The following is an 18,272-nucleotide window of genomic DNA, read 5'->3' as shown; positions in this document are numbered from 1 at the left end:
TATTATTTCAATTATCCAAATATAATATCATTTTCTGAGATATATCATATTTTTCCACTTTCTCTGCCCAATCATTCATAGATTTATTGTATCACAAATCAAAATAATTGTACATATAATGTAAATTATACTACAGCCAGAAATTGTGCTTTGAGACACTTCAGTTACTTCCACTATTCTTAGAAGTCTGTAAATGCCTACAAAAATGTTTTTCAAAAGAAAACCAGATGATAAAAAACTTCCATCTGGTAAACAAACTCGTTGAATGCCTGTATCACCCAAACATAATCAAATTTAAAAAAAAAGGCTACTTTGTTAAATAAAACCTGAAAGAGACCCCTACAATATTAAATTGTGACATAAATCTAGATTTTAAAAATGAAAAACATAAAAATATTTAAAAAATATTATTTTGCATTAGATAACTAACACACTGCCTCTTTTCACAGGGAAGGGATACATTTTGTATTAAAAAATTCTTACTTTTTTCAAAGGATGAGATACTTAAAAAGACAGAAAAATCAGTCCATGACAGAAAATTACTGAGTCTCATATTTCATACTGCATTTCATGTTTAATATTCATAAATAAGTGCACGTTTTATTAAGAATGGAAAACAGAATAGTAACTGAAGTACAAAGAAATAAACCTAGATGTAGATGTCTACTCAAACAGCTATTGCATACATGCTGTATTTTTATATTACTGACAAGTTTCATTCCTCATTAATTTTAGTAAAAAGTTTTGATCAAGCTTATTTGGTAAATGCTGCTCATGGAGAATTTACAGCACCTTTGGAAGTCTCAGGCCTCAACAAATTTGGTCTTCATCTTAAAAATTAATAATTTATGACTTTAAGGAGATGTAAGAACACTTCATAAATTAGTATCTTGCTGACTGAATGCAAGAATCATAGGATATTGTAAGCTGGGATCCATGAAGCTCATCAAGACCTGACTCAACAGAGGATCATTCCAAGTCAAATTGTTTTTCTGAGACCATTGTTCATACGCTTCTTGAACTTAGAAATGCTTGATACTACTACCACTTCTCCAAGGAACCTCTTCCAAGGTCAAATTCCCTCTTGGTCAGGAATTTTATCTTAACTCCCCAGCCTGATCCTCCCCTGATGCAGCTCTAAGTCACTCCCTCAGGCTGTCTCCAGAGAGCACAGATCAGCACTGCCCCTTCTCTCCATATATGCATATACACTGTACACAATACAGCAATGCAGGTCAGAAAACAAGTCCAATGAGTTCATGCACATGCATTAAAGGTAACTCACTCAAAGAGAAATATAAAAAAATAACAGGATTTAAACATATTCTTTTAGTTCTGCTTTAAATACATTTAGTGGGAATGTAAACACAGAATTCATTCTCAGAGATCCTGTTTCAGGATCTTTTCCCCTGTCAGGAGTCCAGGTAGAACAAATTCATATAAACCACAAGATAGAAAAGCAAGGCATTTGCATCAGTTTTTCAGTTCTAGCTTAGACCTATCACTCAGCTGTAGAAGCTTGTGCTTTCATCTGCGAGCATAAGAAATTACTCTCCCAACTTCAGGAAATAAGGAGGAAAAGCAAGCCAAGCATGTACTGGGCTGCTCTCATCATCTACAGAAGCCTGTGGGCTTCTGTACTGAAACTGAAACATGTTCAGCCATCTTCTTTCCCTTTTTTCCTTAAGTTTAACATTTCCATTTATGACTGAAAGATAGGGGAAGACATGAAACAGAAGAAAAACTAATGCAGCAGGAGAACATAAGCAAAGTTTTGGTGTTTTTTTGTTGATGTTGTTGTTGTTTTTTCCTGAGTAAAGAAGGCAGTAAAAGCTGCAATGACATCATTCTGGCACATGCTTACGTTACTGGAAGTTAAATGACTGGAACTCAAGATTTCTCTGCTGTTTGGACCTAGCATGTGGAATTTTTCTAACATTTGCTATCTACTAATTCCTTGGAATAGAAGTATTTCATATTTTGCAAATGCTTGTAAAGGCCATCTATACTTAAAGGCTGTAGAGCTAGACAGACACAAATACAGGCTGATAGTCATCATTAGCCAATTGTCAGAGTTGGTACACTAACATTTGTACATAAACATACAGAAGAGCAAAATAAAGTTGAAAACAGTTCACTATTCACACTCAGTTTCAACTCTCACAGGTCATCTAAAAAAATTATTAAACTACCCACCTATGAAACACTACCTGTAGGGTCTTAGAATGCAAAAAACAAATATGGTGTTTCTTTTCTGCAATTAAGTTTCAGGGTGAGAGCTTGCGCACTTAAAGGCAGGAAGGTTGAAGAATACCAGAATACATTTTTCAAATGCTTTTCAAAAGTTGCAAAAACTATCTTTCATTTGCCAGTTTATGTACAGAGAAGTGACTAATTTCATACAGTATATATAGTGCTCAAATATATACATGTAGAAGATAGACTGCATGCTTAAACACTATGTGCAAAAAAGAGGAGGAAGAAGAGGAAAAACATATTGGAGTGAATGCACATATGGATGGGGTCAGTTTGAATGTGTGGAAGGAGAAGTCCAGCCATCTATCACAGGGAAAATTAATATCTCAAAATTGGCACTTTATTTTCAACATGAAAATAGAATGTATATTCAAACATTAGTATTTCTTCTTAGAAGACTTTTTTTTTCTTTTTTGTTGTTTTTAAAGCAGAATAGTAGAAGCAAATTGAAGTAAAGGAAAAAAAAATCCCCTTTTCATGCTTGTAGATATAATCCCAATTCCAATATTATCAGTTCTGCTACCCAGTAGTCCTGTACAATATCTTATTCCCTAAATTCATTATTGATATAATTTCCAAACTTTTTAAGAGAATAAAGGATGGTTGCCTGAATTTTCCTTCACTGTAGTAAACATAACCTGTGACTGATTCTTTGAGTTCCACAATAACTCACAATGTCAGTTAAAAAATTTATCTTTTGAAAAATTACAGTGTTATGAGGCATGGTTTCATACAGTTGCTGGTACAAACAAAAAATTCTCCTGTGGGGGTCATCATAGCTATGCTTTGTAGTTAGGTATCTTACATAGAATTCAGAAATTGATTTTGCAATAGCATTCAGCACAAATTGACTTTCACTGCCCTCCTAAACACACCAACAAGTCTGAAATAGGTAATGAATTTTAAAAGTAAGAATGAACTTTTACAATTACTCTTGGTAATATTTTCAAAGTCACTTGTGAAACTTAAGAGACCCAATAGCCATTAGAAGATAATGAAATCTGGTAGTTTGTAAATAAGGTTCCTTACAGTCATCTTGATTTCCACAAGTCTTATGAGTAGTGTGTTTTTGTATTCAATCGTGCACACATAGGTAATTTAGTAATTAAATAATTAAGCAAATACTACAAATTTGCATGTCTACTTGTCCAAACAAGCATAAGACAATCCACATTTGAGATGGAGAGCAGTCCACTACAAAGTGGTCTGAGTAAAAATTTATATATTTTAACAGAAAGTATTGTAAATTATTATTTATAAAACACAGAAAAGTTTAATGGTCCCTGTAATTAATTTTATATTGGTAGGTAAAGAAGTATCCAGTTTATCATATGCAATAGAACTACACTGCAGACAAAGAAAGCTAAAATTTGTAAGTAGTATAGCAATATTCTGAAGGTGTATGGAATAGTACTCAACATGAGAGATGGCTTCTCAGGGAAAATGAGAGATGACAGTACAATACGGAGTAGACAGCAAAATAAAAGCATTACCTGGAACCTCTTTTCAGCAGCAGGTAGGAAAGAGATAAGGATTACTTATAAGAGTTTGACTGAAAGCTAACTGTCAGAGAATTCAGTAAATAATTAATACTGTTTATTTACTTCTTTTTAGACAAGGAAATTACAACTTCATATGCTGTGTAGGTCTTTTATCAGTACAGAAAAATTCAATTCATTCAAATGGACATTATGAACATATAATGCCATAAGAATAAAACCCTTAGGAATACTTCCCACTGTAATAAAAAAAAAAAAAAAACCAAAAAACAACAAACAGAAGTATACCTGAAACCTCTGAACCATATGAAGTGCTTAAATAGTTGGCAAACATAATACTTGAATAACATAAAGAAGGGCTTTGCAGGTTTAACTTCCTTGAAAGAGCTTGCAAACAGAACAGTCAGCTCACTACTGAAGACAGATGTTCAAGTTCACTCACAAATATATGTTCAGTTATACGAAAATACAATTATTTCAGCTAGTGAAAGTGTGGGGGATACTGACTACTGCCAATCTATAATTACTATATTTTTTTTTCCACAATTATTTAATACAGTTCATGTTGACTGAAGATATTTGGCCATTTCACAAATTTGTAGTACTGGATGGTTTCTTCCAGTCATTTTGATGTCTACGAGTCTATACAGACTCCTTCCTAGTATCAGTACTATGTACAGGTATTTTTCATCAGTCTGATTAGCAGGTACACTTGTTCTGACTTGCTTTCAATTTGGCTGCAGAAGTTTCAGTGTTTTTAACCTCAAGGCTTAATGCCTGGCACAAACGAACATTCTGACATGCAGAATATGACTACAAAAAGAAAAACTAGTTTCAAAAAGTTCTGCTTAAGGATGTTTGTATAAAACTTCTGAATTTCTCTTTCAAAGACAATTACAATTCAAAGACTCTTACAAAGACAATTTCTCTTTCAAAGACAAAACAATGTACAAGGTGGTAAGTGTGAGCTGCCCAAGTTCAGATGAAAAAAGGATTGCTTTAATAGCCGCCTCTCCCCTCTCTCATTCCCTTTGAAGAACAATGTAAGCTTATTTATTGTCCTTATCAAGCAGCTAAAAATAATTTTCAAAAGATATTTGACACATATGGATCTTCCCACACAAGAGATCTCGGCCCAGGAACTAAGAAATGTTATGTATTATGAACATATGAGAGTTATAACTGTGAGAGAAACACTTTCGATGTTTAAGCAGCTGACAAATCTTTAGTAAATTTATTTTAAAAAATTAAATCAGAATTCCCTGTTTAGTGTTGAGATCTGGTACAAACATTCTTATCTAAGTTATATGTATCACAGTATCCTTTCTTTGACAGTAGCAAAGAGAAAACACTTTGGGAAGCATAACAACAGGGTAAGAATACAGCTATACTCTTCTGGTTAATATATCAACTTCCAGAGGTTTTCAGGTCAAGGAGAAGCTGAGCCAGAAGTGTTTTCAAAGTTAACCATCCATGATGGATTTTTGTTCTAGGCAATTTAACTAGCACAAAACCATACTTGGAAAGAACGTTAAGTAAAGGATAGAGACAGTTTTCTGATTTGTCTCATGATGCTGAATGCACACAAGGCTAATGTACAACGTTATACAGACAGTAAACATATTTCCACAGACAATGCACTATTCAACATTATTATTAAGAAATTTTAAATTATTCAAAGTATAGATTTGATATTGTTGTCTCAAAGTCTATTATCTTGTGGTTTTGCTAAAAGTTAAAATAAATATTCCAATGTCAACGATACATATTACAACAATTTTACTTTATGAGGAAAATGATGTAGAGTTACTGAAGTTGGCCTTAGGCAATATATACCACAAGCAGACTTCAATAATCAACTTGGAATGGAATCTTGTGGCTTAACATCTAGAATTTTTTGAGAAAGTTTTCCAGAAATTTAAAGCTTCAGCATATTTCTCCTCAGTATATCAACCTGCACAGCACCAACATCTCTCATTGCCAAACAATACCTGTCTCACTAACTCCTAAAAGTAAACAAGAAGTCACAGGAAGACTCCGTTAGCCCTACCTTGTAATTATTATTTATTTTTCAAATCACTGTATCATACAATGAAGGAATGATGATTTAAGACTTAGAAAGAAAGTCTCTCTAATTCAATCTTTTTTAATTTCAAAATTTTGAATAAAGTTAAGACTCCTGTATGGGCACCTACAACAGCAAATAAAAATAAGGGTTTCCAAATACACAACGAAGAACAAGTTGAAATAGATTTATAGGTAATGTAGCATACAGTTCTACCATCCACATTTTTCCTTACTATCCCAGAATGAAAGTTCAACACAATCACTATAATCATTTCCATTAATTCTCAGCATCATTAGGGCCATATTAGAACAACTTTGTCAGCTGTATTATTTTACAGCTTGTATCTTCCCTGACTATGCATTCTTTTCAGCAGTACAACCCACTGATCTAGTTACTTTTTTTTAATCACAGAAACTATGCAGTAAAACAGCAAATGGTTACGCCTAAAGATTAGGGCTTGGCACATTATTTTTTCCATTCATCTCTTAATTTTCTTGCTGTTTTTATTTCTTCTTTATTTCAAGCACTAGCAAAATCAGACTTAAAAAACAGTTAAAACTTAAAAAAAAAAGAATTATCTAATGATTTTCTTTAGAATACTGAATTTTGTGGAAAAGATTAAAATGTTTAAAAAGTCACACTAAAAAAAATGGAAAAAATTATGACTGTAGTAAAAAGAAAAATAAAGGCAATGATGCTTAAAAGTATGACATCTCACATCTTATATTAATGAGTTAGTCATGAAAATAACTAACATAGCACAGTCCTCCTTCTGTGCTATTATGGAGGTGAAAACAAAATATTTCTTTGTTTCTGTTACTGCAAGGGAAAAAAAAAGAGAAAACCTAGAAAACTACCTTTTAACAGAACACAAATAATCCTTTATTCAGATTCTGGAAAATGCATTTATATTTTGAAGTGAAGGGTCACTGGACAATAACTATTGTGATACACTGAAAGCAGAAATTCATAATTCACTGAGAAATTCCCTACTGATCAGTCTGCAGTATTTTGTAACTTCCTTTGCTTACTCTGCCTTGTTGACCCTATGATTCTTTTATGACATAATGCAGAGCGTTAGCAAAAGGAATTGACATTTTCACCTACCTTATGATGCATATTTGAATTTTAGATAGACTAAATAGCCTAGACCTCTGACATACTATGTCATCATTATTTCTTACATCTGAGACATTACATAAAAGGTGAGATTGAGTTTTCTGCTTAATAATCAAACTAATTCTAGTGAATTGATTTTTGTTACATAGGAATGTCATTTATGACTGAATTCAGGCCATAGTCCAGGATTAGAGTAACTCACAGCCATTTTGTAAGACAGAAGCAAGAGACTGAATTCAAATCAAAGGAAGACACATATCTAAAAATTAATTCAGTTAATACTCAGGATATGAGAAAATCATAGTCCTAGTAATCCTTCCCTCTTCCTTCTGTACAGAGGGAACTTCATTATTCATCCAGGTTTCATGAATTCCACCTCAGCTCTTCAAAATCTCAAAACTAGGTGCCACAATCCCATGCAGTAACATTTTTGGCATGGTCTTTAAAGTCTACATAGACCTAGAGATCAATTACCTGGTAATATCTATTCCTGCCTTCTCTCATAGACCATTAAACACTTCTTACACTCAATAGTAAAACAAAAAAACAAATGAACATTCTCAGAAGTATAAACTAGATTTGTGTGCCTCTGTGCTCCTTAGAGTATTGGGACTCAAAAGCTCTCTCTTCTAATGCCAGGCAGTAGTGTAGTAAGCCTACACCTTGTGGAATGTCACTACCCACATTCTGAGCAAAAAGCCAAATGCCCAGTAAATAAATAAAAAAGAAGACAGACACTATGGATTATACAGAAACACTGACATTACAGTTGAACACTTTTAAAAGTATAACAATGTACGTTGATACAAGTTGCTAAATTTATGGTATGAGCTAAAATTTAGATGGAGATGTTGTCTTTCTCAAATCTGTCAAGTTGTCTGCAGAAGAATATGAAGATATTAAAGCAACTGCATTTCATTTGTGTGATTTTATTTTGAAAACAGGGCCCATCTACTACAAGCAGTGCTCTCTCTTAACTAATGGAGCTCAGGCTACAATTCAGAGGAAAGGTGATCTGTAGCTTAAAATCTGTTGTGCTGCAAAAGTGCCTGGTTTTGATTGTGATTTTTTGACAGAATATGTGCAACAACTCATTACTTAATGGAAGCACATCAGAATAATGCTAGGTGAAGCCATCAGGTCAGATCCTTAAGTATTATATAATCACTAGGCATGACCCTGCAGGGCAAGTTAGCAACATCCCTCTTCGCCCAGATGCTTTTTATTTTTTTAGCTCCAACACAGTGATGCAGAAATGGTAGACATTTCAGGTATCTCTGCAACTTATGCCCTGCACTTTTTATTCCATTTTGGAGCTCCACAACAACTCCGTCACACAGAAATAGAAAATTTAATACTGAACAAGTTGAGCTTTTAGCTGCTGTAGAGCTCTGAAGAAGAGAGGATGAGATTTGATCATCTCCTTCTAACTATTTATTGCCCACTCTTATTTACTCAGACTGAGCTCTCCCTTTGTCTTGTATGTCTCTTCTAACCAGTAACAAGCTACTATTTCATAGTAAAGGGTGAAAGAGCTCACTTCTAATTCAAAGTATAGCTTTATATTTCCAAGCTACTTACGTTATAAAAATGTGTCCACATGTTACGTTATAAAAATGTTGCACTTTGTGCAAATGAACTTACCTCACTACCCCCTGCCTTCATAGGAAGCAAAACGGAAGGAAAATAAAGTAAAATAAGAATTAGTACCTACAAAAATAGACCTAGTAGGATATTTACTAATCTTACATAATGTTAATTTCAGTAAATTGGAAGGTAAAATGCATGCAGTAACCATATAATGCTCTTATTCTTCACAGAAATGTCTTTTCCCCTCCTTTTTAAGTTTTAGGACCCAGAAATCTTAAATGATGAAGGCAACTGAATCCCTTCATCAACTTTGATGCATTTTGAATCAGAACCTATTTAACTTACTACAAAATTAATTTTCTTCAGTATCCTATTTGGAAATGAAAACCACAACTCCATCAGTTTCAAGACAGAAATGTTAAATGAAATACAAGAGGTTTATAGCTTCATTTTTAAATCACAGCTTTCTATAACAAAAGTAGATATAAATCTAAAATGTTTATACCATTCGTATTATTTCTTTTATATTTCCATGTCAAAATCATCCAATTAATAAGCAGAAAGATAACTTTCCATTTTAAATGCAACACAGGGATCACAGCTTCGTATTTACACATTCCTTTCCTACTTCATAGACAAAACCAAAAAACAAAAGACACTGAAACCCCCAGAGATCAGGTTGCATTTCTCAGTGAGGGCACCACGTATCTGCCAGATTCACTAAGGAAGAGGTACTGCATCATAACATATCACCTCCCGTTCTTGCAAGTTTCCCATCTGCTACTTCTCTATATCTTCCCTCCTACTTAATTTGCATTGTGTTTTCCTTAGTCTTCTCTTTAATACTAGTGTTCTTCAATTGCCTTATTTTACCTTTATTTTATCTGCTGGTCTAACTTTATTATGCTCCCCAACACTTCCTCTCATTCCAGAATAATACATTAGCAAACCAGGTACAACTAACTAGCAAGGTCTGTGGTGATAGAACACGGGAAAATGGTTTCAAGCTCAGAGAGGGCAGATGTAGGTAAGATACAGGGAAAAAATCTTTTACAGCGAGGGTGGTAAGGCACTGGAACAGGTTGCCCCATGATGTGGTTGATGCTCTGTCCCTGGAAGCTTTCTAGGAGAGGCTGGATAAGGCCCTAGGCAGCCTGATCTAGCTGCAGGTGAGTTGGTCTAGATGGCCCTCAGAGGTCCATTCCAACTCTAAGGATTCTGTAAGTCACGCAAAGCAATCAACTATATTTTCTGACTCATGAATAAAATCCATAGAAACACCGCAGACAGAATTTTTCAAAGAAAGGAAGAAATGACATGGAGATACAAACGTAGAGTAATTAGACTAATCAGTCAATTCAGCTTGTTGGCAAAGCCAAACAATTGAAGATAGTCTTAAGATAAAACAATTGAACAGGTTCATATCTACAGTGACATCACTAGCTATCACTTGCAAGTAGAAGTTTCAAAAACAGAATGTTATCCAACAACAGCAGATGTTTCAATTATATCTCAAGAAATTTCCCAAATATAATAATGTATGTATATCATCAGTAGCCTTTTATTTTCACTGAAGTGAAGATAAAGCCTAGTCCTTGGACATGTCAACTGATAAATAGATTTTTTTCCAATAAATTATTTCCATTCTTTTCATACATATCCCTTTTAGATGCATATAAAACTCAGCATTATTATATCTTATTATTAATTATCTTCCAGATAGCTTTCTTGGCTAGAATTATAATTTAGCAATTACCTTTCATCTAAGGTTGGCTCCTTTTGTTGTAGATGAGGCTTAATTCCAAACATTGGTCTAATGTTTGTTGATAAGGCTTTGATGGTGTAATTAATTTCATTTTCCCTCGTTACATCACTGTCATAACCTAAAAAAATCAAAGCGAACAGAATCAAAACAATGACAGAAAAATAAGATGCATAATTTGTGCAGCTTTCAGTGAAGTACTGTACAATTATAGCTTATTAAAAACAAATATAAAAAGGAAGGAAAGCAGCTGGGAATTGTGAATATTGTTAATGAAAACATTCTAAGAAATCAAATTCCCTACAATGTCCTTGGGGAACTATTAAGAAAGACTCAAGGACATTCAACGAAATCCTATTTCTGTTTGCTTGGACTTAAGGTAACTAAAAAGCATCTTGCTACATGACACCTACTATTAGTTCAACCAGATGCTAAATCTTCCAGTTCTCAATTTCAGGAAATATCCACAAGGTTCTAAAAACTGGTTAGAAATTAAAGCTCTGCACTGGGTTCCTACATAATGTTTAGGGACAGCCAGGCATATCAAGATGATATTTGCTATCTTTAGTACAGTAAACATGGTCAAAAGTTTAGTGACAGAGTTGTTACTATCCAATTCATTAAAAAACATAACTACTAACTGCAACTTTCTGAGCATTTACAATCTAACTGGAATTCCAAAATTAACAAGTCATGATAGAGAAATTTTTTTGTGGACAATCTTGTCAATATCATTCTAAATAATGGACCTCTCCTCTTAGAAAATCTTTGAACTCATATCTTAAGAGGATTCTGTATAAAGCACTGGAACATATGGAAGCTTACTGGGCAAAGCTGTGTTGACTGTTCTTAGGCAGGAGTCAAGTAAATACTCTTAAGATTGACATTTTAGATTCAGAAAGCTAATGCTGACCAAGTTCCATATTTGTCCAAATATTTAAAGTTTCTCTTTGGTCACCTTCAGTTTTCACTGAAATCTGCTACTTTACTCACTACACTAAATAATTTGATGATTAGCAAGAAAAGTTTAAAAATGTTTAAGAAGTCTACAAAGAAGGAAAATTGCAGAGAAATTTGGAGCAGAGAAGTGGCTCATGAACCCTTGGAGTTAGACAACTAAAAGAAAAAATAAAGCATGTAAAAAAAAATAGAATTTCATAAAAGATAATTAGTATGTTACAAGTATTCTGAGTTTGCAACAGCTCCAATAATACGATATGAACATTAGTCTATCCCAGCCTACCATATTTTTATGACATGGAAATACGGAAAAATTTCAAGATATGATCTTGTGTTGTATGGATTTCAACATAATTCTATTATTTATAATGTCCAAATCTAAACTGTTGTGAATTTATGTTTCTGTATAGATTTTTGGAATTTACCTATAAATAGCACAATATTCTTAATTTTGTGGACGTCAAGATTCTCTTTAAACATTCTAACTCAAAGCAGCACATCCAATTCTCCATTATCATTTTCCTTACTACACAGTCTTTGCCTCAAAGAGAAGTATTCTTAATGTTTTTGAAGCATATTCGCTATTTATTATTACAGCAATCACATACAAAAGTTATTTCTATATAAACCAGTTTCCATTAATAAACAATTTCTCTAAAACAGCATAATCCACCCAGTTCTATACATTGTTACCAACCTCCATCTTCTTCAGAATCTAGGTCAGATTCCTCACTGTCACACTGCCGGCTATCCCTATGTCCTTCCATCTCATAAGTCCACAGCATTAAAGATGTGTCTGCTCCTCCAGCAGTGACCAACAAACTGTCATCATAGGTCCAACGGACATTTGTTACGTGGGTACTGTGAGCAACATATCTCTTAAATTTTCCAAATTTTCCCTATGGGAGAAGAAAAGACAGATAAAAACTTAACCCGTCTGCTTGATCAAAACAAAACAAGTTGCCAGTGAATCCTTGTCCAATGACAAGTACTTAACTTCTTCACTTTATGTTTTATCTCTTTTGCATTTGTATTACATGATTTGTCAAGTTCCTGTTCTCTAGCAAAGTTATGAAACACAACAATATTACTCTGACAAGCATCTAAGAATTTGTTTATTAAGAGGTTCCAGCAATAAACACACTGAGTTTCATAAGCGAGAAGATAATCTAGTAGATTAAGAACGAAATGCACACAGGATATTTTGGGTCTATGCATTTGGTAGAATATTTAAAAGTGAAGAAATATTTACTGACAAACTAACAAATAAGCAGGAAAACAGGTAAAGTTCTCAAAAAGCAATAAAAATATGCTTCTAGAATGACTTTTCTATGTTGCATGGTTAAATGATGTTAACATTCCTCAAATTAGGGAAAAAAATACCAAGGTGTGACAGAATAGGGACATATTAAATCAGGAATGATATGAAGATAAGTGAATAAGAATTTTTCATTGTCTTAAAAAGACCCTAGAGGCTAAAAATACACTGATAAAAATCACAGTGTGGATAGTAATGCCAAATACATTCCAAGAAACTGACTGGTCAATAAACTATTAGAATTTGAGAGAGTATCGCTACACATCTTTGGTGTTTTTATAGTTCTGTCAACACATATGCCACTGCCAGTGACTAGACACAGTGAGATGGCTCTTCAGTCACACCTGGAATAGTCAGTAACTGACGGGTTAATACACTGCAAATTTGCAATATTCAGTAATTTCCCTCTATTGTAAAGACAAAATTCTAAAAGCACTATTTTGTTTCCAAAGATCAATATTTACATTTTTATAAATAATTTCAAAAGGTAGCTTTATCCACTGATCTTCTACATGCACAGCTGAAAACTACTTACTTTAGCAGGATAACGAAACAGTTTCACAAATCCAAAATCATCTCCTGTGGCTAATACTTTACTATCACTAGTGAGGCATGAAGCAGTTACATCTGTGACTTCACCAATTATTGGCCAGATTCCTTCACAGCAAGAGCCCAAAACACTTGTCCATGATGCCCAGCCAATCTTTTCTACCTATAAAAACAACCTGTTTGAGACAGAGCATGCTTCTTCCTAAGCAGTCGTCTTCCATATCTGATTTCAATAAAAAGTCCTTGCCATCTAAAAGATAATATTTTAATATTAAGCACTAATTTTATTCAAAATTTCATTTAAGAGCCTTATCTTTATATCTATTAACATCCACAAACTCTGGAGCTACTTAAAAAATTACCTTACTTGTCATTTTAGCCTAGAAAAAGCAAATTACAGTTTTCAATGCTGCTTTTCAACCTCATAGAAACCATTAATTTGAAAATTATACACTTTTACTTTCTGTGCTCTAATAACGCACTATGTGAGAAAATGAAATATTACATCCATAACATAATAAACTCAACAATGCATTTTATGTATACTTCACTACATTGTTATATTAAAAAAAGATACAAGGTCTTTCAAAACAAGTCTAAAGGCTAGACATTCTGTAGTAGGTTTTCAGAGGCCTTGAAGTACTAATCGAGGCTTAATATACACAACTTAGTAGTTGTCCATTTCTTAACAGAAGAAGCAAATGGAACATCCTTTATGTAATTTATCATCCCAATTACATTGTTTAATTGAACAATTAGCAAAAAAGGGTGAAGGACAGACCAGCTGTGGTTTTATACATCATATTCCATGTGGCATAGTCTGTTGTATCATAACTGTAATTTGCAAACAAATTAAGAAGGTATTCTGTTTCCTCACCTCCAAAGTAGGAATGGTCTGTTTTTTCCCACGAGGAGCTTCAAAAAACAACTGCTCTTTAGCACCAGTGTTGACTTGCAAGAGCTTCCCTATAAAAATATTACATAATGCATATTAACACTAATCAGAATATTATATTAGTATATATATATTATATACACAAAATTATTTGTTTCAATTTAAAAGTTGCATGCATAATGAATGGATCTGATGTGTGATCTTCTGAAGATCTGCATCATACTACTCATTATACTCACACTCTCCATAAATTGTAATAATACATCATTTTACTCTCCTTGTGGCTGTCCCGTAAGATAGCAGACAAAAAGCACTGGGAATAACTCAGAACTAGTTTGTGGCAACTGACTGGCTATTATGCAGATGCTCTCGGGCTTTAGAAACACACATGCTGCCTGATTGCGAATAGCTGACTTACGTTGGTCCCTATAATTCGTTTCAGACAAGATTCTCATTAATCTTTCTGTTTCCTCCTGTTTTCAAAATTATCAGTGAAGTCAACTTTCACCACTTTTTAAAATTAACTTCAACCTGGACATTCGCAAAGGTAATTTTGTGGAGGAATAGGAACAGGAACTGGAACTGAGAGATTGCACAATAGCAATGATTTTTTTTGCATGAAATGGAACTGAAATAACTTAAATTGCTAATGAACTAAGACCCAGAAATCATGTATTAAGATCCAAGAATAAGGCACTGTTATTTTTAACAATATTCAAGAATACATACTCCTGAGCTAAAGATGCACCTATGGTTTGCAGTGCATTATTTACAAAGCAGAAGTCAAATGATAAGTATAGAAGATGTAAAAAAACAAAACAAAACAAAAAAAAAACCCACTATTTATAGAGGCAGTATATATTTCTTAAGTTGCACAACTTCTAAATACATAAGTAAGAGTAAAAATCACATTTTTATATTTATTCACATGCTGTGAGCACCTTCCTAAACTAAGAAACAAATCTGTTAGCAACCTCAAGAATTCATGTTGTCAATGCAACTTACTGTTTTAGTCTGTAATGCAGTCAAATCTTCCAGGACGTTTTTACAGATTATTACTTACCTCTTACGTCCCAGTCCAAGTGTGTTATATAACTGGAGGCTCCCTTGCAGATTCCTACTCGTTTACTGCTCATTACATTGTAAATATCCACAAAATTGTCACAAGATGCCACAGCTAAGTACTTTCCAGCTCCTAAAACACAATAGTAGAAACACAAGACATTTTAAACATCTTTAATGGCCTGCACATTAAAACCAAGAACTTTCTGAAATTCAGCTATATCTTTGTGTCAGATTTCTTTGACATGTCTGCCAGTTTATACAGATATAGATTTATATAGATTCTGAGAAACTGATATTACATAATCAATATTTCATAAGGAAATATATAAACATTATTGTCACTTGCTTAGCAATAAACTATCAGACGAAATTTTAAACTTTTTTTTTTTTGCAGTGGAAAGGCTGAAGTAACCGTAAGGCAATGTTGTATGAGATCTTGTATCAGTTAATTATGTCAAATATTGACTACAGAGTAGTATTTTCACTGAAACAATGTAAGTAATTTAAGCCATAAATTTCAGTGTTTAAGAGTTGTACTGTTTGAAAACACTGGCTTCACTGGGATCACTAAGCTGGGAGGATGGGAGAAGAGAAAAAAGGAACCAGAACTTTCCAAGACATTAGTTACCAAGCACTCTGTTTAGCTAAAAGTAACAAAAGTATAGAGCTAAACTTAGACAGCTCTAAGTGCAATCCACTTTTCCGCCCCAAGAAGTCTGCTGGATGTTCATGATTTAAAAATCTTACTGTGGCATTTAGGGGATTACTCTGAGCAAACCAATTCCAAGAATATCACCCTTAAACGAGCAAGATAGGGCTTTACAACCAATCAACCAATACTCTTCATAACATTAATATCAGTCTTGCTGACTTTTACGTTTCACAAGTTACAGAGTACTACAAAACTACTTTTATCTTTTAAGGATTATAAAGCTAGTTTGAAGAATTCATATATAAAAATCTTCATTTAAAATCATTTACCTGGTGAAAATCGGATCTCTGAAATAACATCTTTCCTGTGCTGGAAGGAGACTAGATCTTCCAGGGTATCCGCATTAACTATCAAAAAACTTCCATCATTTAGACCAACGGCTAATGCTTTCCCATCAGGAGAAAAGCAGCAACATCTGCCTCCTAAGATGAATAGAGAAATGCCATTCAGATATGGTTACAGCACAGAATCCCTCTTTTTTTTTTCATAGTAAAGAAAAGCTATTTTAATACTATATAGTTTAATGATGTATTATAGATTCTGCCAAGATAAATTCATGCTCTTCCGCTGTGACAGTACAAAGTACTTAACTCCAGAATCTAAATGAACAATACAATTTAACTACTATTGCCTATCTACTTTTTATTTTGCTCTCCTACACAGTATCTAATGCCAACTGTTTGTTACCTTTTGCTTTATAGAGGAGAACCTATGTGGTAAAGATATTCTGTACTCACAGGATCCAGTTGTTTGATTTTGCAGTCATTTTGTCATATAATCCTTCCACTAAGCATGTCAACCTTCATTTGGTCAGTTTATATACATCAGTTTCCATGGCACAATTTTCTATTAGCATAAATATTTTTGCCTTCTATTTTCCCTCTGAAAAAACTGTTCTTGCAATCCTTCATTCAGCTAAGCTAATTCCATTAGACAAGACTTGCTCACTACACTGTGGCTCCCCTTTGTCTATACTTAACTTTCAGTTCAGTTAAACTCAGCTGAACATAAATGAGGAGGGTACACCAAAAATACTCTGATTGCTCTCTTGCAAATTACACGAATAATTAATTATCTCCTATGAAAAACCTCACTATTACATGTAGTTGTCATTCAATGATCAGCTGCAATAATGTGCATCTTCTACTCCTCAGTTTCACTTCAGCTAAAAATTTTTCTTACAGTCTTATTGCCTTTTTTTAAACTAGCAAACATCATTTCCATTACTACAGGCTGAAAGAATATTCAGCTTCTTTTGTAAAGAATACGCATGCTTTTTCAGATTGAGAAACCATCTCAAAATTTGCTGTGTCTGCGAATTACATCATCACAGCTCTTACTTTTCTGCAAGTATTTCTATTAAAAATATTAAGACATGACAGCTTTAATACTCCCGCAGACTCTAACTTGAAACTTCTTTGTTTAACATTACCAATCCTGCTTGTGCAAGCTCATGACTTCTCTTTCCATTACTTAAGTTAGTTCCAGTCAATCCAGACTATTTTCATCTTAGCTTACTATAAGGTGTGGATCAAAATTCTTTACTGAACTCCAAACAGATGAAGCCTATCTTATTCCTTTGTCTAGCAAGTCATATGTATTATTAAAAGCTAGTTACAGCCAGTGTGGTCTAATCCTAAAAACAGTCACTCTTTATATTGTACCAGTTACAGAGGATCCTTCAGCCATCAAAAACAGAATTTTATTACATAGCATACAATTAGTAATTTTTTTCTTGTATTTGTGGATTCTTCTAATACTCGCAAACACACACACGCAAAAAAAAAAACAACAAAAAACAGGAATTTACTATTACTTCTGAGTTTTATTCAGATTTTTTATAGAGTTCAATTCCTCAACTGTTCCAATATGCTTCCATTATTGTCTTTCAATATGGCAGATTTATGTAATTGGATCAACTTTTACTGTAGATATATTGATTAAAGATTATTTGCAGCTGTAATGGATTAAGAACAGTAACAAATCTCTTAGACAGACTTCTTAGGTAAGTGCTACATAACTCATGAATATAGCAGCAAAAAGGTAACTACAGAAAAGAATTAACACAGTCTTGCTTCTGCAAGGATCATAATGCTAGTAAGTATGAACTGAGTTCATTTAGATCTTTTTTTATTGTAAGCATCTTACCCTTCTTCAATTTGCGAACAGCTAACATACAATGGCTAGGAGATAAATCCCATATTCTTAATGTTTTGTCATCACTTACAGTGGCACAAATGGGTAAATGAGGATGAGTAGCTAGACCCCAAACTTCCCCCTCCATGTGGCCCTGAAAAAAAACCAATGAATCAGATGATTCAACACATAAAACTGAAATAAAAAATAAAAACATAAGGAGTTAAGAATAAAACAAAACCACTGAGTGAGAACAGATGCATATTTACAAAATAATAAATATCTGAACAAGAGCAGTATGCCTGAAAATAGTGCTACCCTTCTACTTACAAAAGAAGTGCAT

At 33.5% G+C, this 18,272-nt stretch overlaps 1 protein-coding gene across 2 annotated transcripts in view; it reads right to left on the bottom strand.

Moving 5' to 3' along the window:
* EML5 (EMAP like 5) overlaps positions 1–18,272 on the bottom strand; it is a 91,223-nt gene that overhangs the window by 18,341 nt on the left and 54,610 nt on the right. For both annotated transcript variants that reach the window (XM_065751430.1, XM_065751436.1), the window contains exons 21-27: positions 17,942–18,083; positions 16,063–16,215; positions 15,080–15,211; positions 13,999–14,087; positions 13,108–13,284; positions 11,952–12,153; positions 10,289–10,415 (exon numbers count right to left, since the gene is read on the bottom strand). In XM_065751430.1, the coding sequence (XP_065607502.1) occupies positions 10,289–10,415; positions 11,952–12,153; positions 13,108–13,284; positions 13,999–14,087; positions 15,080–15,211; positions 16,063–16,215; positions 17,942–18,083 (1,022 nt within the window). The remainder of the gene's footprint in view (positions 1–10,288; positions 10,416–11,951; positions 12,154–13,107; positions 13,285–13,998; positions 14,088–15,079; positions 15,212–16,062; positions 16,216–17,941; positions 18,084–18,272) is intronic.

Source organism: Cyrtonyx montezumae, unplaced genomic scaffold (genome assembly GCF_038088225.1).
Source record: "Cyrtonyx montezumae isolate F1298 unplaced genomic scaffold, pur_monq_1.0 scaffold_10, whole genome shotgun sequence".
Lineage (NCBI taxonomy): Eukaryota > Metazoa > Chordata > Aves > Galliformes > Odontophoridae > Cyrtonyx > Cyrtonyx montezumae.
This window is presented reverse-complemented; position numbering and strand designations above follow the sequence as displayed.